Raw genomic sequence first — 24,499 nt, 5'->3', positions numbered from 1 at the left:
GGGGGGAGGGACAGCATTAGGAGATACACCTAATGCTAAATGACGAGTTAATGGGTGCAGGAAATCAACATGGCACATGGATACGTATGTAACAAACCTGCACATTGTGCACATGTACCCTAAAACCCTAAAGTATAATTAAAAAAAAAAAATAAAAGAAAAGAAAAAAAAAAAAAAATGGAAACAAGACATTTTTAATATTTGAGAGAACTGTTTTCAAACACCCTTGAACACTTTAAAATGGCTTAATTATACACAATTAACATGCTTCTCAGGCCGGACACACTGGTTCATGCCTATAATCCCAGCACTTTGGGAGGCCAAGGCAAAAGGATCCCTTGAGGCCAGGAGTTCGAGATCAGTCTCGACAACATAGCGAGAACACTGTCTCTACAAAAAATTTAAAAATTAGCCAAGCATGCTGGAGGACCTGTGGTCCCAGCTACTCAGGACACTGAGGTGGGAGGATCGTGTGAGCCTGGGAGTTTGAGGCTGCAGTGAGCTATGATCACACCACTGCACTCTTGCCTAGACGACAGAGAGAGACCCTGTCTCTAAACAAAACAAAACAAAATAAAAGTAATATGCTTCTCATTTTAATCGATTTTACAAGGCCTCTGAAGACACTGCTTTCCAACCTTATTCACATCCCAGCAAACAGAGAAAGTGCTATTAGCTACATAGCACCAGGGCATACGGGCACACATGGCTACAGCTGGAAGAAGGCAAGGGGCCAAAGCCTACCCAGCCCATCTCCCCAGGCCAGCATCCATGTCTCTGCACACTTGTGGCCCAGTGGCAGCACATTCTGCCCCAGCCCTTTGGTGGGGGTCCTAAGAATGTCTATTAATGCCATCTTAGTATAAGTACTTAAAAAAACAAAGATCCTACAGCAAGCATATGCTACAATTTAAAAACAAGCAAAAACAAATGTTACAGTGTTAGAAGTCAAGACAACTAGTTACTTTTTTTTTAAGGTAATGCTTGGAAGGGGGAACAGGGTGGGCTTCTGGACAGCTGGTAATATTATTTCTTGACCCAGGTGTTTACATAGGTCTGTTCCATTTGTGAAAGTCCATCGTGCATTAAACTTAAGATTAGTGCACTTTCTATGTTACACTTCAATTTAAAAATTTAGAGTATGTTATAAATTTAGTCGAATGACTGAAAATAATGATGTTCTACAGTATTCATTTAGTGAATTGAAAGCTATTACTCAGCACCTTTTACTTGCCAGACCCCGTAGCAAAGTATATAAAGAAAACAGCTCAGCCAGAGCTCCTCTTGTGGAAAGAATCTACTTAAACTCCCTTAAGCCTTAAAGTTATGAGGATGTAAAACAGTCCGGGAGAAGAGGCTAGTAAGGTAATATTTTGAATATGACATGCCAGGCAAGGTTCCCTGTTGGAGGCGTTATCTACGCAAACTGTCAGTATTTTGCAATGAGAAAACCGAGCCCCAGAGATTACATGATTTGCCACAGCGAATACACGCCCCAGTCCACCTGCTGCCAGGGCTCATCTGCCCTCCACTGTGCCACCCTGGCAGCAGTGCTTGCACAGTGACCCAACAGCTGTAAGAGCAGATCTGGGAACCTCTGATATCTAACAGGCCCCTGCAGTCCAGCAGGTTGGCCTTCTGGATTGATTACATTTCACAAACTGACATTTCCTGAACCCAATTTATAGTGCTTAAAAAGTATCCTGTGATAAGGTAAAGGAAGAAAAGAACTGGAAATGGTTGCCTCCTGCACTCTGGAGCTGGGAACCCTGGAGCAATCACACTGCCTGGCTTAGGGTCCACTTCCCGCATGGCCTTTATGACATTGAGAAAAACATTTCCCACGGCTAAGCCTCTGTCCTTCACACCTGCTGATCGAAGACAAAAAGCCAACCACATAGAGTTATTTGAGGACTAAATGAAATGAGGACAGTTCACTGTAAACTGTAAAGTGCTAAACAAATATGTTGTTGTCGCTGCTGCTGTTGGTATTATTATAAATGCATTTGAGCCTTTTACTGCCATCAAGGTGAGACCATCTCTGATACTGGACTTTGCCTCTGCACATCTCATACATTCCCAGAAATGACAAACAGTTATCTGTAACTCCAAAGAACCTGACCAGGACCCTAACACTGTGGGAATTTGCATGGTTTCCTTCCACAGAAATGCTTCAAACCTGGTTCAAATTATTGAATAAAATTATTAAATTATGTTTTTAATACAAGACCCCTTATTTTTAAAAAGTCCATTCTATCAGACCAGTGGTGCTCTCCCTACTACATGCCAGTTTTGAACAAATAATTTGTAACATATAACAATAACAATAATAACTGGTTGTGGCACAGTTAAGTCATTATGTGCATTGGATTTAGAATCATACAAAGCTAGTTCTATTGCTCGAAGCATCATTTATTAGCAGTCAGTCCTTGAGCGTGTTACTTAAATCCCTGCGCTGCAGTCTCCTCATTAGCAAGATAAAGATGAGAACAGAACTTGCCCTTATAAGCCTATTAATGTCATAATTTATGTAAAGCACTTATTCAGTAGGGTAGATTAAGGATCACCACAAATTCTTGCTATTGCTCCCATCAAGAGGTGGAGTCTAATTCTCCTCTCTTTGCTTTTGGGCTGACCTTGGTAAAATGCTTGATCAATAAAATGTGGTAGAAATGGCATTCTGGGATCTGTGAGGCTAGGTCAGAAGAAGTCTTTTAGCACCCACCTCCCCAAGTGTTCCTCTGGAACACTTGCTGTGAACTCAGCCAGCCACCATGTGACAAGACTGGCCACCCTGAGACTCCATGCTATGAGGAAGCCCAAGCTACCCAGGTAGAGGGGCCACTTGGAGACAGATGCTTGATTAGCACCCAACTGACCCAGCCTGCCCGGCCCGCTCACCAGACAGGTAAGCGACAAAGCCTTCAGATAACTAACAACTGCTCATCTGAGCCCAGTCAATCCACAGAACTGTGAGAAATATTAACAAGTTGTTATTTGGAGCCACTGAGGTTGGGGTAGTTTGTTATGCGGCAATAGGTAGCAAACACTGAGCACAGTCCCTGGCACATGAGTTATACTCAGTACAAGTCTACGTGCTTAGGATTATGGGGTTATTACCTTTTTCAAACACTAGAACAATTACAAGCTCATCTGCCTTCTTAATCAAAGGCATTCTGAAGCGCTTCCTTAAAAGAAAGGAGTGTGTTCCAGGGCTATGTACCAATCCTTCTCAACCATTCCTGATGTTGCCAAGATTCACAACAGAAGCAATTACAAATAATTATAGTGCCTGTGAGTCTACAGTTACTGTTTTTCTTTCACCCATGGATATTTTTAATAAGGAAGAAGCCAAGGGCATATGAAGAAGGCACAAGTAGAGTGTAACTACTTTGTTCATAAGCACAAATAAGAATGTGCACATCTGGTTATTTGTGACACAACAATTAAGATTAACAAGTCAGAAGCAAAGCGCTGGTGCAAGTGAAGTGTCCAGTCATGCAATTCTCATTAACAGTAGCAACATGTGTAAATCAGTACATTATGTGAAGTATCATTTCAACAATAATGTTTTTTAAATACTTATATTTTGATTATACAATATTACACACTGGGTTTTTGCTATGCTTTAGATGTAGTCTGTTTGTCCCCACCAAAACTCTTGTTGAAATTTGATCACCAGTGTAATAGTGTCGGGAGGAGGGCCTAGTGGGTGGTGTTTGGGTTATAGGGAAGGATCATTATGAATACACTAATGCCCTTCCACTGGGGTGGGTGAGTTCTGACTCCAGCAGGAATGGATTAGTTCCAGAAACAATCGGTTGGTAAAAAGAGTCTGGCTTCTTTGGTTTTACTCTCTTGTACCCTCTCTCACCATGTGATCTCTTTGCACACACCCACTTCGCTTCCACTTTCTGCCATGAGTGGAAGCAGCCTGAGGCCCTCACCAGAGGCAGCTGCCCAATCCTGAACTTTCCAGCCACCAGAATCGTGAGCCAATTTCTTTATATATTACCCAGTCACGGGTGTTCTGTTGCAAAACACAAAATGGACTAAGAAAATTGTCTTGCTAAGATTAATCTATGAAAAATAATATATATAACTCATCTTTTTAAATAGAGGTATTTAAAAAAATTTTTATTTGCCATATTTACTAACAATTCCCTAACAAATGAATTGTTTTGGAAGATCTTGAAATGACTGAGTTCATTATTCACATGCTCATAAAAATGCTTTTACGGGCCAGGCACAGTGGCTCACGCCTGTAATCCCAGCACTTTGGGAGGCTGAGGCAGGGAGATCACCTGAGGTCAGGAGTTTGAGACCAGCCTGGCCAACATGGAGAAACCCCATCTCTACTAAAAACACAAAAATTAGCCGGGCATGGTGCCGCATGCCTGTAATCCCAGCTACTCGGGAGGATGAGGCACGAGAATTGCTTGAACCCGGGAGGCAGAGGTTGCAGTGAGCCAAGACCACACCACTGCACTCCAGCCTGGGTGGCAGAATGAGACTTGGTCTCAAAAAAAAAATGCTTTTATGAACAAAGCCTAATGTATTCTTTGCTTTATTTTGCAACACAGACTTCTGAGGTTTCAATAGTATCTGCATCTAGTCATGGGAGTAGCTAGGATTTTCAAGGTTGTCTATTAGTTGTGTCATACCAGAAAAAGTAGTAAAACTGTAGAGCTGAGGAATAGCATCTCGGCAGACACTGGCCATACCTGAGAACGTACCTTCACCTTCCACCTGGTGGTGCCACAGGAACGCAGCCTTCTTTGTCCTTGTCCAGAGTCCTGCCAATACTGTGACACTTCATAAGGGAACAAATAGGTTCCATCAGTCCCTGGCTAATCGCAGTTTACCAGGGCCCTTTAAGACTCTACATGCTTTCATAAGGGGAAAAACAATCTCATGGACCCCGAGGTAGTCATTAACTATTCCACTGTATAAATATACACAAATAATAAGGGTACACATAAACTGTGCTGTTCTGAAACTACAAAATAGACACAGATGCACTGATTAAATACAAATTAAACTATAAAGCCAATGATATTCCACTTGACATTAGTTTCACATGATGGACAGTGTTGCTCCACTGTGGCTGGATTCCAAGGTACCATGCACCATGTCATGGTTTAATTCCCTGGTGCTCCATACACACTCCATCAGCAACGTTTGTCAGCTCTACCTTCAAAACACAGCTCACATGGGATCATGTGCACCACCTTGCTGCTACACTCTGGAAGTCACCCCTGTCTCCCATGTTCCTTCTGCATCCTCCTGTGGTCAGCCCTCACAGAGCTGCCAGGACGATCTCACAAAAGCTAAGTCAGATCATGTCCTTGCTCTGTACGAAAACCTTCACAAGCTCTCCCACTTGATTCCAAGGAAATGCCAAAGTTCTTACACTGGCCCACAAGACCCCACCTGATCTGGCCCCAAACCTCCCTGACCTAACCCCTTTCTACACCCTCCTCTCCCTCCCTTCTCTTTGCTGCCCCAGTCACACTGCTCGCCTGCTGTTCCTCAGACTCGCCAGGCACGCCCACCCTGCTCCAGCCTCACAGACCCATCTGCCTGGTGGCCCACATGGCTGCCCTGAGTACTGTCTCTTTGATCTTCACTCAGATGCCTCCTTTCAGAGATGCCTTCTCAAGCCCCTACATGAAACCACACTCCTCCCAACCAGCACACCCAGGGTCCTTCCTCACTTTCCTTTTGTCCACAGCACTCCTCACCATCTGCCACACTCGGTATTTGTGCACCACCTGTCACCCCTACTAGAATATCAGCTCCATGAGGTCAGGGACAGTCCACGTTGTTACCTGCTATTCCCCCAACCCCTAGAAACTGCCTGATATACAGCAGGCACTCAGTAAACACCTGCTGCATGTGCTGCAGAATCACATGGTCTTCACATGGCCCCAGTTATTTCTTTTACTTTTTTTTTTTTTTTTTTTGAGATGGAGTCTCGCTCTGTCAGCCAGGTTGGAGTGCAGTGGCGCAATCTCAGCTCACTGCAACCTCCACTACCCATGTTAAAACAATTCTCCTGCCTCAGCCTCCTGAGTAGCTGGGATTACAGGCGTGCACCACCACACTCAGCTAATTTTTTGTATTTTTTGGTAGAGACAGGGTTTCACCATGTTGGCCAGGCTGGTCTGGAACTCCTGACCTCAAGTGATCTGCCTGCCTTGGCCTCCCGAAGTGCAGTGATTACTACAGGTGTGAGCCACTGTCCCCAGTCGACCCCAATTATTTCTATACTAACTCTACATCGAATATTTTCTTCTTAGCCAGTTTTAATGATGTTAACGTTGTCACACAGAGTTCTGTGACAGGAAGATGACCTGGAAGATCCAGGATGTAATTTTATTTATTTTCCAAATAACAGCATGCAGAAAACAGATATGCCACACACGGAAAACCTGTAGAACCTTAAGAACAGATCAACAGGCTCATAACTTTCCTAGACCCCATTTTGAGGAACAGGAAATTAGACAATGGTGAAAAAGATCAAATATCACCCCATAAAGAGGTCACCATTCCCCAAAAGGAGGTGGCTGCCCTCCCGTGATGGACCATGGACTCCAGAGAACGGCCTGCACAAGTGAAAGCACAGCACTACCTGATAAGCCAAATCTGCATCCTGTTGATGCCAGACCTGTCATTTCACCGAAGCTATAAACTCAAACTGCAAGGCCCCTTTATGATCGGACCCAGAGTTACTTTCCAATTTCATTACCAGTGTACCACTTATTTCCCGTAAGAACCAAATGGATCTCGCCCTGTCAAGCATCTCCTTGTCCCCTGCAACACATTTTGCAGGTTTTAATGTAATTACACAAAGTAATACATGCTCACTAAATAAACCAATACAAAGAAGAAAAAAAAAAAAAAAAGAACAAATTACTTATAAGCCCAAATCTACCCCCCGCACCAGCAGGTAACCACTCTGACACCAAGTCTTGGGGAACCTTCTCCCTGTGTGTGTATGTCTCATGTAAGTGAAGCCACTCCCACTGGCTCCCAGACACGCCCCTTCCGCACCTCACCTGACATCAGCCCTTCTTCTGGTTCATTAGCAGACACCACACGCTCTCCCTGGTCACCCCACACTCCACCTTCTGAACATCTGGCAACTAAGCATCTGGCGATATCCCACTGAGATGTCTGGTGCTGTTACCTAACTTTTCCCATGTACCCCCTAGCAGGCCAAGGACATTGCTAGACTGTAAACCTCAAGGACAGAAACTACCGCATAGCACCCATGTAATACAACTCTGATAACTAAAGATTTCAGGCTGGGTGTGGTGGCTTATGCCTATAATCCTAGCACTTTGGGAGGTCAAGGCTGGTGGATCACTTGAAGTCAGGAGTTCGAGACCAGCCTGGCCAACATGGCGAAACCCCATCTCTACTAAAAATAGAAAAATTAGCTGGGCGTGGTGGTGCATGCCTGTAATTCCAACTACTTGCGAGGCTGAGGCAGGAGAATTGTTTGAACCCAGGACGCAGAAGTTGCAGTGAGCTGAGATTGTGCCACTGCACTCCAGCCTGGGTGACAGAGCAAGACTCCATCTAAAAAAAAAGGTGAGTCTGGCCAGGCTTGATGGCAACCCTGGCAGCGCCCTGCTGTACCCCGCAGCTTGCTGAGTGCCTGCTGTGGCACGGCGGGAAGGAGTTTGGCACACTCCAAAAGGGTGGGAGCAAGTGAAAAGCAGGGTTAGAAACACTTTCCTGTAAAAGCGAAGCCTTGGATGCCTCTTTCAAAGAGGTCGGGCTGATGACTCATCATGTGAAGTGGAGAGAATAAGAAAATAAATTAAAATGATGGAAGAAAATGATCCTGCAGGGGCAGAAAAAAGCAGCGACATAACAGAAGAAATACAGGGCAGGATGTTGAGGTTGACATTGGTCCTAAAATATAAAGCCTTCCTCCGAACGTGAAACAAAAGACAGAAAAAAAAGAAGTTAAATGAGGAGGTGAGTGTTACAGAAAAGGAGGGCAAGCAGGATGACTTCTCTTTGGCTGTGGGATTACAAACAAACTAAAGAGGAGAACAAATAGGATATTGCCAGCTAGTACAATGATGTGTCATTATTAAAAAATGGGATTAAAGCCATCATCCTGTATTCCTCACCTCTGCAGTCTAAAACTACAATCAGCATGTATCATTTCACTACTTGATCATTTCCCCTCCCTCATAGATCAAATTTTATTTTTATATATATATAAATAAAATTATATTTTAGGGCCACCTCTCTAAGAAATTTTTTTTTATATTTTTTTTTTTTTTTGAGACAGAGTCTTGCTCTGTCGCCCGGGCTGGAGTACAGTGGCACAATCTCGGCTCCCTGCAACCTCCACCTCCTAGGTTCAAGCGATTCTCATGCTCCAGCCTCCCTAGTAGCTGGGATTATAGGTGCACGCCACCATGCTCAGCTAATTTTTGTATTTTTAGCAGACAGGGGGTTTCACCGTGTTGGCCAGGCTGGTCTCGAACTCCTGACCTAAAGTGATCCACCATCCTTGGCTTCCCAAAGTGCTGGGATTACAGGCATCAGTCACCATGCCTGGCCTTCAAATTGTAATTAGCACGCATCACTTTATGTTATGGTCTGAATATTTGTGATCCCCAAAATTCGTATGTTGAAATCCTGACCTCCAAAGTGATAATACTAGGAGGTAGAGCCTTTGGAAGGTGATTAGGTCAGAAGGCTAGAGCTCTCGTGAATGGGATTAGTGCCCTTATGGAAGAGGCCCCAGGGAGCTCCCTTACCCAACGGGAAGACTCAGTCTGCAACCAGAACCTGCCCGTATTGGCACCCTGATGGTGGACTTTCAGCCTCCAGAACTGCAGGAAATACATTTCTGTTGTTTATCAGCCCCCCAGTTTATGGTGCTTTACTGTAACAGCCCAAAAAGACTAAACTACTTGATAATTTAAAACATTAGCTCTTTATTAGTTTATTATGAAAGTTCAGAAAATAAGGCTGGTTGCAGTGGCTCATGCCTGTAATCTCAGCACTTTGGGAGGCCGAGGCAGGTGGGTCACCTGAGGTCAAGAGTTCAAGACCAGCCTGACCAACATAGTGAAACCCCATCTCTACCAAAAATACAAAATTAGCCAGGCATGGTGGCGCATGCCTGTAATCCCAGCTACTTGGGAGGTTGACGCAAGAGAATTTCTTGAACCCAGGAGGCAGAGGTTGCACTGAGTCGAGATCACACCATTGCACTCCAGCCTCGGTAACAAAAGCAAAACTCCGTCTCAAACAAACAAACAAAAAAATTTGGAAAATATTTTAGCTGCTAAAATGAAGTATAAATTAACTATGTAGTATTGATGCCATGAGATGAACTTTAAAAAACACTTTCTAATCCCAGCACTTTGGGAGGCTGAGGCAGGTGTATCACTGGAGCCCAGGAGTTCAAGACCAGCCTGGGCAATGTGGCAAGCCCCGTCTCTACAAAAAATACCAAAAAAATTATCCAAATGTGGTGGTGGGCACCTATAGTCCCAGCTACTCGGGAGGCTGAGGTAGAAGGATTGCTTGAATCCAGGAGGTCGAAGCTGCAGTGAGCTGTGATTGCACCACTGCACTCCAGCCTGGGCAAGACCCTGTCTCAAAAAAAGTAAATAAAATAAATAAAAAGTAAATAAATAAAACTTTCTTAATTAACCTTGCCATAAATGTAAATGCCCTGGCCAATAATCTGATTATTTAAAAAAACAAACGAACAAACAAGAACACCTTGCTCTTTTTCCTTGCCAGCAGAGGGCAAGTTTTATGTGATACTCCACATACCGTGCGTGCGCGTGTTTTTATGTGTACGTGCGCGTCTCTCTTTCTCCTTCTCTTTTCCTCTTTCTCTCTTCTTCTCTCCCACTTTCTCCCTCTGTCCTTCCCTCCCAGAGCTACACATTATATTTGCAGATCCTAGTTAGGAAAGTGATTCCATGAGGGCAGAGAGTAGTCCTGGAGAATGCAGGTATCCTTTTCTTCAAAAAACAAACAAACAAAATACATTGATAGGCATCTAGCTCTCTGTGGCATCCTGTTCAAAGAAGAGAAAATAGAAGGGAAATGACCTCTCTGTGTTCTGTCTGCTGTCCTGCAGGCCCCTTCAATTTTCGGATAACTCAAATCTCCTAGGCACCTCTAGGGGAACTGAAAGTAGCCTAAGATATCTTCTGGGTTAAATATGGTGCAAACAGAAGCCACATTCATGACTTCTAGAGAATTCAAGCGGGTCTGAGACATCTAAACCAAGGAAATGTATTCGAAAAACACTCATCAAAAGATCCCACAGTGAAAAACCCATTTGGTGACCTGATGTTAAATCCCACTTTTTGGAAGCAGGAGGATCACTTGAGACTGGGAGGTTGAGGCTGCAGTGAGCTGTGATCGCACCATTGCACTCCAGCCTGGGTGACAGAGTGAGACCCTGTCTCAAAACAAAACAAAACAAAACAAAAAACAAAAAGAAGCCCACTTTTTGGCTGGGCAAAGTGACTCGCACCTGTAATCCCAATATTTTTGGGAAGGCTGAGGCGGGAGGATTGCTTGAGCCCATGAATTCAAGACTAGCCTGGACAACACAGCAAGACCCCATCTCTACCAAAAAAAAAAAAAAAAGACAGAAAGAAAATTAGCCAAGTGTGGTGGCACGCCTGTAGTCCCAGCTACTCAGGAAGCTGAGGCAAGAGGATCACTTGAGCCCAGGAGTTCGAGGCTATAATGAGTTATGATCACACCACTGCATTCCAGCCTGGGTGACAGAACAAGACTCCGTCTCAAATAAAAATTCCACTTTTCTTTTCCTCATTTCTGCCGACAAAGTTAGGCAACAGGAAAGACTACTCTGGCTCCTCAGGACATACTCTCCTCTCCACAGCTCAGCAGCTTACCGCAGGAGGAAGCTGTAGGACCAGCGTCAATCCCCGGGTAAACAAGAGGCAGACGCCTCCACCCCGGGCTCTGAAGACACTGAGCACGCTCAATTGTCACCTGTGGCACAGGAACCAACCAGAAGCCTCTCCATCCCAGGCAGGGACCAGATCCCTGCCTGACCTACTTTCTGTCTCTAGCAGAGTTAGCACAGCACTGTGCAACAGCAGGTACCCAAGACAGACCTGGAGCAAGAACTTTCTGTCCCTCCCATGCCATCAAGTCTACTAAGCAGGATGATAGTCAGTATTTCTCATCATCACAACACACTACTTCTGTTCTGCATGGTGGGCCATGGTAAGCACCATAATAAGAATCCAGTCAGTGCCACAGAGCTCACTGCTGGTGCGTTCGCGTCCTTGGGAAGGCAGCAATCACTGCCATCCTGTCTACATGCAGCCACCCACAGCTCCCAGCATAAAAGAAACACTCCACAAATGGTGAATGGCTGAATGAATGAATACCTATTCCATTTTCAAACACATGTCTTAAATGATAAAAACTAAGATAAATGAAAGTGTAAAATCTGCACAGGCATGCAAGCACCAAATAAGTGTTATCTACCAGGCTTAATTAAATTTTAAAGGTCTTTTCCAATTAGTGAACCCAAAATCTTTTGCGTTCTAGCACAGAGGTCCCCAACCCCTGGGGCAGTACTGACCCATGGCTTGTTAGGAACCAGGTTGCACAGCGGGAGGTGAACAGTGAGTGAGCATTACCAGCTGAGCTCTGCCTCCTGTCAAATCAGTGGTGGCATTAGATTCTCACAGGAGTGCAAACCCTGTTGTGAACTGCACATGTGAAGGATCTAGGTTGCATGCCCCTTATGAGAATCTAACTAATGCCTGAAGATCTGACATGGAACAGTTTCATCCTAAAAACCATCCCCCACCTTCTGCTCCCATCTGTGGAAAAATTGTCTTCCATGAAACTGATCCCTGGTGCCAAAAAGTTGGGGACCACTGTCCTAGCATCTTAAAATGTAAAGTTTCCTATTTTCTCATGGCTATGGCCTTAGAGCAGACCTAAGGGATCTATCACACTCACTAAAACAGTGTCATTGAGCCAGGGCAAAAGTAGAGGCCACATGCCTGAACGCTATTGACAAGGTACTATGGAATTAATGTTTGTGTCCCTCCAACAAAATTCACATTTTGAAACCTAACCTCCAGTGTGAGGATATTAGGAGGTGGGCCTTTGGGAGGTGCTTAGGTTGTGAGGGTAGAGCCTTCATGAATGGGGTTGGCATCCTTATAAAAAAAGAAAGAGACTGAGTACTCTCTCAGTCATGTGAAGTTACAGCAAGAAGGCAGCTGTCTGCAAACCAGAAATCGAGCCCTCACGAGGCACTAGATCTGCCAGCACCTTGGTCTTAGACTTCCCAACCTCCAGAACTGTGAGAATTAAATGTCTATTGTTTAAGCCCTCCAGCCTATGGTATTTTTGTGACAGCAGCTCAAATTAAGACATAAGGGATGGGGGAAGGGACCATGAGAAGCTTGAAAATGCTCCTCAAATGATTCTGATACACAATCCAGAGATGCACTGAGCTCTGAAAGCTGAGGGAGGATGAAAGCAGCAATGTTGACCCTGAACAAAGGAGGAACAAAGGGACCCTGATGGATTCCATCAGCCTGGGATGGGTGCATAAGACACAGTGTTACCATATGCCAGGCACTGCTGGGAAGATAGCCCACTATATCATATTTATTTTCGTGTAACATAAAAGGTACCCGGAGTCACCAATGCTGAACATACTTTCCACAAATGGTTCAATTTAATAGAAGAATCAGTTGTGCCAAGAAATAAATGCTGTGGCTAGCCACTCAACCCTCCCCACCATCCCCCTTCCCCAAGAAATACCAGTCTCGGGGGAAAAAAATAGTAAGTTACTAGAATCTCAGACTTGGAAAGCATATGTGATCATTACCGAGCCCAACCCACTATCCTATGCATTACTTCCTTCCACAATAACACTAAGAAATTCTTATCACCTTACTGGATACTCTGTCATACAGTGCTCAAAGCAACTCATGAGGTTGCACAGTTCTGATGATCTGCCTTACTGTGAGTATAAATCTGTCCTACTCTTGCGTCCTAGTGTCCCTGGGGAGACAAGAGGCCTTCCATGTGAAGGCCCTGGACATAGGTGAAGTCCCCATTACCCAGATGTCTCACCAAATCCCAGGTATTTGACTGCTCTTTGATGAGCCACCATATAAATTCCAACAAAGACCACAAGATGCTTCAACAAGCTCCTTACCAGAAGCAGGGAAGCCATCAGCTCTTTTAACTGATCACTCAGCTATTGAGGAAGTGGTAGGAATTCTAAATTGTTGTCAAGACAACCAAAGTCCAAATATAAATCTCTCTGGGATTCCATCAGGAAGCAGTTTTTAAGTGCACGCGCACAAATACCCCAAGGAAATAACAAAACAAAGGTCCCCTCCTTCTCTTTCTCCTCCTCCCCACTCTCTCCCTTCCTCCTGCTTCTTGCCACGTGGTGATGTGTGTTAAAAATGCATACTGGGAAACTTTCCACCTTTGGGGTTGAAGCAGCTGCTGCCTCAGTGTTGTTTTTGTTAGGTTTTTTTGTTGTTGCTGTTAACATACTTTGCTGTTTTTAAGGGTGTTGCCTTTAAGCTTCATGTTTCATAATACCGGTTCAGATCACAAAGTGGAACGAATGACACTTTCCTGGTGAGAAGGAAACTCATGGGGTCCTGCCCAGGGTGCTTACCCCCATCAAGCACACCCTCCCGCACGGCTGACTTCCACAGGTGACTCGGCTCAGGCCAGGAAACAGCGTTCACAAAGGCTTGCTGGGCTGTCCCCATGTGGAATAAACCCAAGAAAGTCCACACATGAAATTCGAGCCAAGAATTTATAACAGGTAACCTAAACAAACCCAGTGCTCTTCGGTCCTTGGTTTTCCAAGAACACAAGGCATTCAGAGAATGTTCCACAGGCCATTGTCCATCCCATGTGGGAGCATTCACCAAAAGAAATAAGCTCGGACATTCCTAACGTGCCAGGAATACAGGAGAAGTTCAGGTAAAGAAGACCTGGCACCCGGCCCACTTTCACTCCCACCTGCTGCAAATGACCCTAATGTCAGGAGGTAAGACCTCCGACCCCACGGATGGAGCAGGAAACTACAGCAAAGAGTGACCAGCAGGGAGCCTGTGCTGAAAGTGCCTACTGCCCATCCCTAAAACAACCTATACCTTAAATGGGAAGCATGTCCCCAAGTCCTCACTGAGCACAGGACCAGGCACAAAAAGACCAACCCCTCAGCCTTCCCAGTGAGAGTGAGATTTTGTTATGAAGTCTATGTTATCTATCACCTTATAAGGGAAACCCAACAGAAAGTGATTCTAACAGGGAGAAAGAAGGTGTGGCTGTCAGGGTCTTGATCATACCAAGACTTCAGGGAGGTGTCTCATGGCTAAAAAACAAGAAGCTGAGTGCCGGCCACACACAAAACTTCACCTAGAAAAGACAGACCTCCCTACGCAAAGCACAAATGAGCCCAAGGTTCCTGTTAAAATGTTGAAAGAGCCTGGGCAACATAGGGAGACCTCATCTCTACAAAAATAATAAAAAGTATTAGCTGGGCTGGGTGGTGCACACCTGTGGTCCCAGCTACTTGGCAGGCTGAGGTGGGAGGATCACCTGAGCTTGGGAGGTTGAGGCTGCAGTGGGCCATGATGGCACCATTGCACTCCAGCCTGGGTGACAGAGTGGGACTCTATCTCAAAAATATACATATATTTTTTTAAAGGACTTTTGGACTTAGCACTGACTGATCCACAGGGTCTCTCAAATCAAGATAATAAACCTAGGCTGATGCAGAAGGATCTACTGAGCCCAGGAGTTGGAAGGTGCAGTGAGCTATGATGGCACCACTGCACTCCAGCCTGGATGACAGAACGTGACCTTGTCTCAAAACAAAAAAGAGAGAGACAGAGAGAAGAGAGTAAACCGAAGACAGTCAAATGGTTTTGATCTCCCTCAAATGTTATCCCACCCAGAGAATCAGCCTAATTGGATGAGCAGGTAGAAACACAGCCTGCGGCACACATCTCACCCAGGAAAGAGCCAGCCAAACAAGGGGATGTGGCAGATCTTACTCAGTGTGGACAATAAGGTCATCTGGCCTTTCAAATAAAATGTCCTCTGATTTCAATAAAACTGAAACTTACAGCCACCCTCAAAAAAAAAAAAAGGAAGCCACAGATGTGGTGTGATATGATTGATGTTTCTTTTCTTTTCCTTTTTTTTTTTGAGATAGAGTCTCACTCTGTCGCCCGGACTAGAGTGCAGTGGCGCGATTTCGGCTCACTGCAACCTCCACCTCCCAGGCTCAAGCGATTCTCCTGCCTCAGCCTCCCGAGTAGCTGGGATTACAAGCATGCGCCGCTACCGCCCAGCTAACTCGTTTTTGTATTTAGTAGAGATGGGGCTTCACCATGTTGGCCAGGCTGATCTTGAACTCTTGATCTCAAATGATCCCCCCGCCTCAGCCTCCCAAAGTGCTGGGATGACAGGTGTGAGCCACTGTGACCTGCCACGATTGGTGTTTCAAAGCCTCTGTCTGCCCAGAAACCTCTTCTTTCTCTGCTTTGGCATGGTTCTTCCAGCTCCAAGTTCAAATTCCTACACACAGACCTGGCAAAGGTAAGGCACTGTCTGCAGGAAGCCACTCAAAGAGTGTGTATCATTCTTGGAGATAAAAGAAGTAAAGAGATTTCCTCCCGCTTCCTCCTCTCCCAGGTTTGCTAATTGGCACCCTGAACCCATAGATTAGCAGGAAATGGTAACATGTATCTTAAGAGATCATCTGGTATAGTCCTCTGCCTTAAGGGGGAACATGTTATTATGCCCATTTCATAGATGAGGCCACTGAGTTGCTTTGCTAAAACGACACAGCTCGTTGGTGGGAAAGAACGAGAGCCTAGGTCTCCTGCCTCTTGACACAGGGTTCTTGCCACCTGATCAGTGTCCTGGTAGGAGGATATAGAGACATGTCCCTAAACACTGAAATTGAAAATAAGGGGTCCTGTGATAGGGCAGGGCTTGGACCACCTCAGTAAAAGTCAAGAGAAAGAGTTTAAGAAAAAAAGGCAAAAATATGTCCTATTTCACCTTTCCAAAGGCCAATCCTGACAAACACAGCACACATCAAGGCTGCCTCTTCATTCCTTGGAACACGACATTCCTTCTAAGTCTCTGAAGGCCTTTCTTGAGGCTGAAATGGCCCCTCAAGAGGGAAGCATGGGATTCCTGGAATTTATGTCTGGAAATATTAGAGGGCCTGGGGAACAGGAAAACCCACTCCTGCCACACAAAAAGGTCAGCAGAGAAAGACCAGACTAGATCCTGGCTGTGGCTGAGCAAGTCGGGGGAGGTGGGGATCTGTGCCAGGGGCTACCAGGGAGGGCAGGGCCTTCGCATATCCTCTGGAATTCTAAGCCAACCGGACAATCGAGTTAGGGTAAGGGATGGTTTTGGCAGAGGCCTGTGATGGGAGCCGGTGATGGGAGCCTGCCGGAGGTTCCAGGCGAGCCTAGAGGAAGCCTAGAGACGCTGGCACAATTCAGTCCTCAGCGAAATCATTTCCTCTTTCTACAGTTCTTGTACCCCCATCTTGACAGATCAGTTCGCACAAGAATGCGGCCCTTTCGCTGCCCTTTTTTAGTAAATGGTTTTCATGAGACCAGCTTTGCCAATGACATGGGCGGGTACACCAGATGCCAAAGGCTGCTGAAAACGCCCTTAGAACCAGCTCTTCTTTTAGAAGAAGGAATTCTGGAATGTGATGTGGGCCCCCGAAAGGAAGCGACCCTACGTTTATCTGAATTCCCAGGGACGGTTCGCCAGGTTCCCTGCGTCCCCGCCGGATCCCCTGTCTGCAGTTCCCTGGCCGCACGGGTTGACTGCTTCTTTGTTTCTGGCTGCTTTAAGGCTTCTTCGGGCGGAGAAAGCCCCACTTTAGGGGAGTGGTGGTGGGGAGGACTTTCCCAGGCTGCTTCTTTCATCCGCAGCAGGGAAGTTTGCAGGGCGCGCTCCGCACAGGTCACTGCCTCACCTTCCACCCCGGCCGCGCCCTCGGCTTTCACCGCCTTGGCTGGGTTCGCTTTTGGTTTTATTTTTCTGTTTTAAGTGAATAAATCAATTGCCCCCAGGAGGCAAAAGAGCACTCAGCGACTTGGCTGAGCAACTTAAACTTTCTGCCGGAAGGAAACTATCAAAGGCGGAGGAGAAAGCCCTCGGGGCCCCAGACTCGCCGCCACTGCCCCGTCCACGCCGGGGGTCCCCGCGAGGCCGCCGCGGATCCGGGGACTCGCGGGCCGGGAGGAAAGAGCGGAGAAAGCCCGGGGCAGGCTCGGACCCGGACCCCGGCAGGGTGAGAGAAGGGGCGGACCCGAGGGGCGCACGGACGCGGGGGAGGCGGGGAACAAGAGGGGGTGCGGAGAACGAGGGGCGCACGGACTAGGGGAGCCAGAGGGACCTGGGGAACTAGGGGGCCCGCGGACGAGGGGGACGGGGGCTACGAGAGGGGTGCGGAGAGCGAGGGGATCACGGGGACTGAGCGCACGGGGACTAGGGGAGCGAAGGGGCGCGACGGCGCGGGCCGGGGTCAGCCGGCGGGTGGCGGCCAGGACTCACCCCGAGAAGGCACACTTTGAGCTCCCGTATCGCCATCATGTGCTCGCGGCCGGGCAGTGCCGGGGCTCAGCAGCATCCTCCGGGGCCGCCGCGCCCGCGCCCCGCCGGCGTCTCCCGCCTCGGCCCCTCGCTCGCGCCGCCCGCGGGCGGAACCGCCGCCGCTGCTATTTCTGGGCCGCCGGCCCCGCCGCGGTGGGTCACGTGGCCGCCGGCCGGCTCCTCCCGGGCGCGTCGGGTCCAGCCTCGCCGGCCCCCAGCTCCCAGGAACGCCCCCGGACGGCGTCAGCCACCCGGGACCTGCGGCGTCGCCGGCGGATTGCCTCCGCCCTCGGACCAGCCCCCTGCAGGTCGGCCTCCCCCAGCGCCCTCCGGCATCCGCCCCTCCCGGCCCCGCCTGGCCGCAGGGCCCCGGTGGGTAGGAAGGACTGGACCGGCCCTGTGGAGACCTGGCCCCACTACCAGCGGGTCCCTGAAGATGCCATTCTCATCTGGAAATCGGATGCTCTCGGCCGAGGCCCTTTGCGTGGCAGCGCGTGGAGGTCTGCGGGTAGTCCCATCCTCAAGCGATATTCTGGGTCCCAAGCAGAAAAAGGCCACTGAAGGGGCCTCTGTGAGGACAGGGGTGAGGAGAAGGGGGCTAACTTTTCGGCCTGCCTTCTCTACGTTCCTAATACCCGAGCTTCCGTTTAACATACGTGTGGCTCTTCAGCTCAGCCAAGTTCATTTTTCTGTATGTAGCAGATTCTAGAAGCAAAACTGGCTGTCCGTGTCTGAAACAGGAAATTTGCATTCTGGAACAAAACTCTCTTTCTCAGTAGAGCAAATCCTGCAACTTGTGTGGACAGAAACCCAGTCCTCAGAAGTACAGGTAGAAGCTTGGAGATCCCAGCAGACCCCTGCATCCTTCCTAACTGGGAAATGAGCAGAGTCTGTGGCCGCACACATTCAGGGGAGGCTTGGGTAACTGTGTTCTCTTCTCCATGTATGGCCTAGAGCACCTCATCCACTCAGATGACTTCATTCGTTGCTGCTACAGAAATGTCAGCCTTTTCAATGTAATCTATCTGAACAATTCACTGGCATTTCAGATGGGAAATGTTTTTTTAAAAACTGATTTTTTAAAACTTCATCTCCTATCCCAAACTCTCAGGCCTCTCTCCTAACCTTCCAATTTTAATCAATGGCATTTCCATTCTCCTAGCAGACCACCCACCGTGATCATCTGGCTTTGTTCTTACAGAAGCCAGGTTGAAGCTACCCAGTACCCAAGTAGCCCCATCCAATGGGAAATTCCAAATCAAGGCCTCCAAAGAGATAAGTCCTGGAAAACTGGAGTCAAAATGGGCCCCAAAACAGACAATTCACAGAAGTGAAATTCCCCAGAAGAGCAGGAACTTTGCCCTAGAGGTGCAGGCTTGTGGAGGTTACTCAAATGGACTAACTTGTTCAAAAGGCAGCCATGGACAAGTTACAGGTCCATTGTATCAGTATCCGTCCTTGACTTTGTATCCAAAGCAGAGTCTTCTATGTGGGCAGGGTAAAAAGGGGCTTGCCCAGAATCAAACAGTCCTGATCACAGTATCTCCTTGCCCTCAGATTTGCTAATCAGAAAACCACCCCTGCGCAGTTGCAAAGACACCTCCCCCAAGGCAGTCGCCGGCCCTCAGGGCACCTGCTAAGTCTTGGATCTCCACACTGAAACGTGTCCTTTTGGCTTTCCAGCTTGATTCCCAAAAGCCAGTCAAACCAGAGTGGAAGCCTCCGCTGTGTTCTACATCCTGTGCAGTGAGTGGAGCTTTGTGAAGTTGCCTTAGATTGCTAAGGGCAGAACTGTGCCCAGACAGAAATAGGCAAACCGAATTTCTCTTGTGTTCCCTTACTCTTTTTCATGACTGCTCTCACTCTGCTCTCTTCTCCACTAGCCCGGGTGTCTGGGAAGCTTGTGTCCTTTCTAGGCTCTCCCAAAAGAGTCCCCTATCCAGCCCTTCCCTCCCTTAGAATCACCCCAGTCTATTTGTCCTTCTCCCCCCTGCTAGTTCTATTAAAAGTGACCTCATTTGTGTCTCATTCTGATCAGGCCTTGGGCTCTTCTTTACAAAGTGGCAATCCTAGTCTGTCAACTGACTCGTGTTCATGGGTTTATACTCTCTCCCCAGCCAGGTCACCCCTGAACTTAAACATGGCGTCATGAAAACCAGGTCCCCATGATCACCCTAAGGTAACCTATAAAGCTTTAGCCCAGGAAGGCAGGAAGATGACTGCTAGGAGACATATTTTAAGAGTGACAGGTCAGAGGCAGCTCTTGACTTTTTAAAAAAGTGCCATGTTCTCTATTGTTACACTCTATGATTACTGTACTAAGGGCCCATCCTGACTCCTCTGGAATTTTCTGCAAATATGGAGTTCTGGTGTAACTTCAGCAGGGATAAAAAATCAATGGTACATAACTGACAATTTATCAAATTAAGAAATAGAACATGCAAGTTTTTCTTATGAGAATTTTGTAACATAAATGGTCATTGTGCTAATTCAGACCTCCACTTCTCTGCTACTATAAAGTCTCCAACAGAAAAAGCCAGTAATGGTCATAAAACTGATCATGTTTTTTGATTCAGGAAATCCTTTTTTGAACAATAACATACAAAGGCAAAAAGTAAACAAAGGTGCCTGTTTGAACATAAACACATATGCAGACAAAGAAACAAATAAATGGGTTAGAGAAACAATAACAAAAAAGTTATCTCCATGGAGGTAAAGGGAGGATTGTTGCATTAATTGTAACTTAACCTCTTAACATTTGAGGAATGATTAAGCAAGTTAGGGTGTCTTCACTGGGTATATTTAATGGCGTACAATAGTATATGTTACTTAGTTATTAAATGAAATGTGCATACTATATAGATTTATAGAGACGTTTATAGTAAATAAGATTCTGTGAAAATAATATGACTCAAAATGTTAAATAGGATAAGCAATATAAATGTGTTACAACGCCCTGGAGCACAGGCTGATCCCCGGAGACCAGTACTGAGTCATCTGGTCTGCTCAAGGTCCAATTAAGGAAAAATAAAAATGTTTACAAACCTTGTTTTTCATAATTTATCTTTTTTATGGAACTATAGTGTCTGCAATATCAGTTAAACAGCCTTTTAGTATTTCTCATTTACGTAACAACTCGTTCCTTCCTTCTTTCCTTCTCTTTCTGAAACTTTCTAAATAGCATGTGCTACCTAACCTTATTTGTAACTCACACCCTTTAAACAAATTTTAAGGAGATGAATCCTGGACATACCAGGGTAGGAAAGGGATTTGAGGGATTTAGAAAAACAGAGGTGAGTGGACCCCACAATTCACCCACAGACTTGAAAAAGGAGACAGTAGCTGGCGAGGGGAGGCTGGAAACTGAAGGAGCCTGTCTGTGGGTAAGGGAGTGTCCCTGAGAACCCCAAGGAAGGTGGCTGCTCGGTGGAGGGGCTATTAGATAAGCGGATAGAAACTGTACAGCCTCCTTTGCAACTCCAGATGTCTTCATGTGGAAAGTGCGGTGACATCTTAGATGGGAGATGGGGAGGGTGGGGGCTCGCCTCCTCATCGTCTCCATTGCCTCAAATGGGAGTGCTCAGAAGTGTTCCAGAACAAGTAGACAGCTCTCACTGAAGACAAGGAAGGCTCTGTTGGGACCTCACAAAGGATTGGTGTCAGGTGATAATGTTTAAATTTTCCAGATTCCTGAGAGCCAGCACTGGGCAGCTTAAGCCATCCTCAGCATCTAACTGGCCTCTTTACTGACACTCCTGCCCAGCAACCTCCACCGTCCCTTGGATCTCTGGCTGAGCCTAAAGTGTTGGGTTAAAAGAAAATAAGCAATAAGGTATATATTAACACCTCCCATGGAAGGTAAACGGATTGATTCAGCTGTGACCGCCTCCCGAAAGCCCTAAGTAACATGTAATTCAGTCAGTCCTGTTCATTTTCATTGCTTACTTGTAAAACTGAGGAATTAAACTACAATGATGCAGATCAAAGTCACCACAACCCCAGTTTCGTTTCATAGACTGTCTTGGGTTGTTCCTTCTGGTGAGTCATGTAAGTTTTCCTGCAATTGCTCAGAGTAATACATGGAGTTTAGGATTTCTTTTTCTTAAAAAGAGTTGTGTTTCACTTTTTTGTACCTTAATATTATTTGCTATCGAACTAAAAATTGGTTTAATTTTAGATGTTGGCAACAATTCTCATATCGCAGGGATTTCTGTGTTTAGCTGTTTACCCACCCATTAGGCAAATAGCAGACATCGACTCTGCTAGACACTGGAAGAATGACCAGTGGAGGAAGAGGACCCACGTTGACATCGAGCTATAAAGGAAAGAGACAAACATTCAAACAGGAGACTATTGTATGATGTGAAATGTCTGAGGCTTGGTGTAGTTGCTTCATTTTTGTAACTCTTCTCATTCAAGAAATGAGTATAAATTCCAGAGACTCCAAACCTTGAATTCAACTGAAGTCAACCCCCAAGTAAAGGAGAAGATGATCGAGATGGCTGGAGTTTGAACCTAGTCAACTGGTAGGTGAGTGTGTGTGTTTGTGATGGGGGGAAAATAGATCTGTGTTTTGTTTGAATTCCCAAGACTGCCCTAGATAAGGAAGAACCTAATGCAGACTCTTCCTAATCTGAAGTGCCTCTAAGAATATCTGCATACAAGTTGAGTATCCGTCATCCAAAATGCTTGGGACCAGGAGCATTTTTCCGATTTTGGAATATTTGCATTATACTTACCAGTGGAGCACCTCTAATCCAAAAATCCCAAATCCAAAATGCTCCAATGAGCATTTGTTTTGAGCATTGTGTCAGCAGTCAAAAAGTTTTGAATTTTGGAGCATTTTGGATTTCAAATTAGGGATGCTTAACCTGTACTAAGAGTACTGAAACTACTGTACTAAGTATTTAATGGTTAATTGAGTTGCCTTAAGGCTCCAATTACATTAGAACTCTTGGAAATTTTATTTCTACTGAGGTTATTATTGTTAAAAAAAAACAAAATTTTAACAACGTTAAAGATTTAATTGGCTTTTATTACTGATTAATGAATCAGGCAGCATCCCATCCAAAAATTGAGAAAATGTGCTCCAATGAGCTAGGCAAAGGATTTGGCTTTATAGGCAGGAAAGGCTGAAGAAGCAGAAACAGGGAATGAAAGGCAGATTGGCATTTCAGAGTTACTTCCCTTGTAGGGTTAAAGCATGGGGGACTTCCTTATCAAACCTGCTCAGGTAAACTGGGCCCCTTCTGATTAGCTGCTGTGCATCTCCTATTTTTTTGAAAAGCTGCCCTTTTTAAAGTTCTATTGGACAGCCTGGCACCTAGCATGAGTGACTCCATTCTGGTTTGGTCTGGTCCGTTGGGCCTAGTGTAAGAGTTCAGTCCTCCCATAAATTTTATTTAAGATTATTCTTGAACTATTATTCTCCTTGCTATTCATGGGCTTTCCCAATTACCAATATAACAGAGCCTGTGCTGAATCATCCATAGTCCAATCCTTCACATAGCACATATTCTGCACTCTGAAAATATGTGGTGAGTGGGTGGGTGAGAGAGTGAGTTCACCGACCTGACCGATAAATCCCAAGCATGGAGGGTAGAAAGGGCCCTCTGACATCAGATGGAACCAAGTTTACATGCAGGCTCCTTTATGCCCAGTTTGTGTGAATTTAAGGAAGTATCTGAGTCTCTTCAACCTGTAGTTCCATCCTCTGTCAAAGATGGATATTCAAAGGCTGTTGCATTATTTTGGGGGAGGGTTACACACATGCGTTTTGTGTGTGTGTGTGAATAGCAAGTCCAGATGACAAAACATCCCAGTTTGCATGGGACTTTCCAGGTTTTAGCCCTGATTGTCCCGCATTCTGGGAAACTTCAGTCTCAGGTAAACTGCAATTGTTGTCACCTTGTCCCCTTCCCTAAGCCCATAAAACTGTTTTGGGTTGTTACTATCCATTAAAAAGGAAGTGCTGACTTCCAAACATCCTCACTTCCTTCCTCAGTTTTTCTGAATGTAAAAAAGACTCCAGATTTAGAAAACAGCGTAACTACTTCATGCATAGCTATGCACATCTAAATTACTTATGATTCTCTATCTTACACTCAGTTCACATGGGAGGCTTAAATATGCAAATTCTAACTTCAGCTAAATAACCATTGTCTTACTGAAAGACATACTGGGTCTAAAAAAGAAACAAAAATAGGAAATAAGAAAAGAGGGCTTGGTTTCCCAGTCTCCTGGTGGGGCCCCAGCCCCTTTTGTAAGAGGCTGTCTCCTGACTCCCCACCCTTCCCCGTGCTGCACACTTGTGTCCGATGTCATATTCTTCTACTGAACTGAACCTTACCCTAAGAACCAACCCTCAGTAGCTCTGGTAGAGGGCATTTTAAGGACTTTAAGGCAGAACCCTCCCTCGGGTAAAGATTTGTGGGAAGCTGGCCTTCCTCCAGACAGTTCTTCCCCTAGCCCACATGTGGTTCCTGAGTTTCAGGCTATGGAACCTCCTCTGGTTCTACTGTCAGCAGATGTTCAAAAGTGGGGCATCAAGATTAGCCAGTGGCAGGCCAGGCGCGGTGACTCACACCTGTAATCTCAGCACTTTGGGAGGCAGAGGCGGGTGGATCACCTGAGGTCAGGAGTTCAAGACCAGCCTGCGCAACATGATGAAACCCCATCTCTACTAAAAATACAAAAATTAGCTGGGCGTGGTGGCGGGCACCTGTAATCGCAGCTACTCAGGAGGCTGAGGCAGGAGAATTGCTTGAACTCAGGAGGCGGAGGTTGCAGTGAGCCAAAATCACGCCATTGCACTCCAGCCTGGGAG

General features: G+C 46.1%; 2 protein-coding genes across 2 annotated transcripts in view; one reads left to right on the top strand and one right to left on the bottom strand.

Moving 5' to 3' along the window:
• Window positions 1-17,838, bottom strand: part of RAB31 (RAB31, member RAS oncogene family) — a 163,316-nt gene extending 145,478 nt beyond the window's left edge. Inside the window, exon 1 of the mRNA XM_032152818.2 lies at window positions 17,635-17,838. Coding sequence (XP_032008709.1) covers window positions 17,635-17,673 — 39 coding nt within the window. The 5' untranslated portion in view covers window positions 17,674-17,838. The remainder of the gene's footprint in view (window positions 1-17,634) is intronic.
• Window positions 17,672-19,313, top strand: LOC131383566 (basic proline-rich protein-like). Its single transcript, XM_058439692.1, has 2 exons — window positions 17,672-18,173; window positions 19,231-19,313. The coding sequence occupies exons 1-2, from the start codon at window positions 17,672-17,674 to the stop codon at window positions 19,311-19,313; spliced, it is 585 nt and encodes a 194-aa protein (XP_058295675.1).
• Window positions 19,314-24,499: the final 5,186 nt, after the last annotated feature.

This window comes from Hylobates moloch, unplaced genomic scaffold, assembly GCF_009828535.3.
Source record: "Hylobates moloch isolate HMO894 unplaced genomic scaffold, HMol_V3 SCAFFOLD_5, whole genome shotgun sequence".
In the NCBI taxonomy this organism is placed as follows: Eukaryota; Metazoa; Chordata; class Mammalia; order Primates; family Hylobatidae; genus Hylobates; species Hylobates moloch.
Note: the sequence above shows the minus strand (reverse complement) of the source record. Positions and strands in the feature narration are given on the sequence as shown.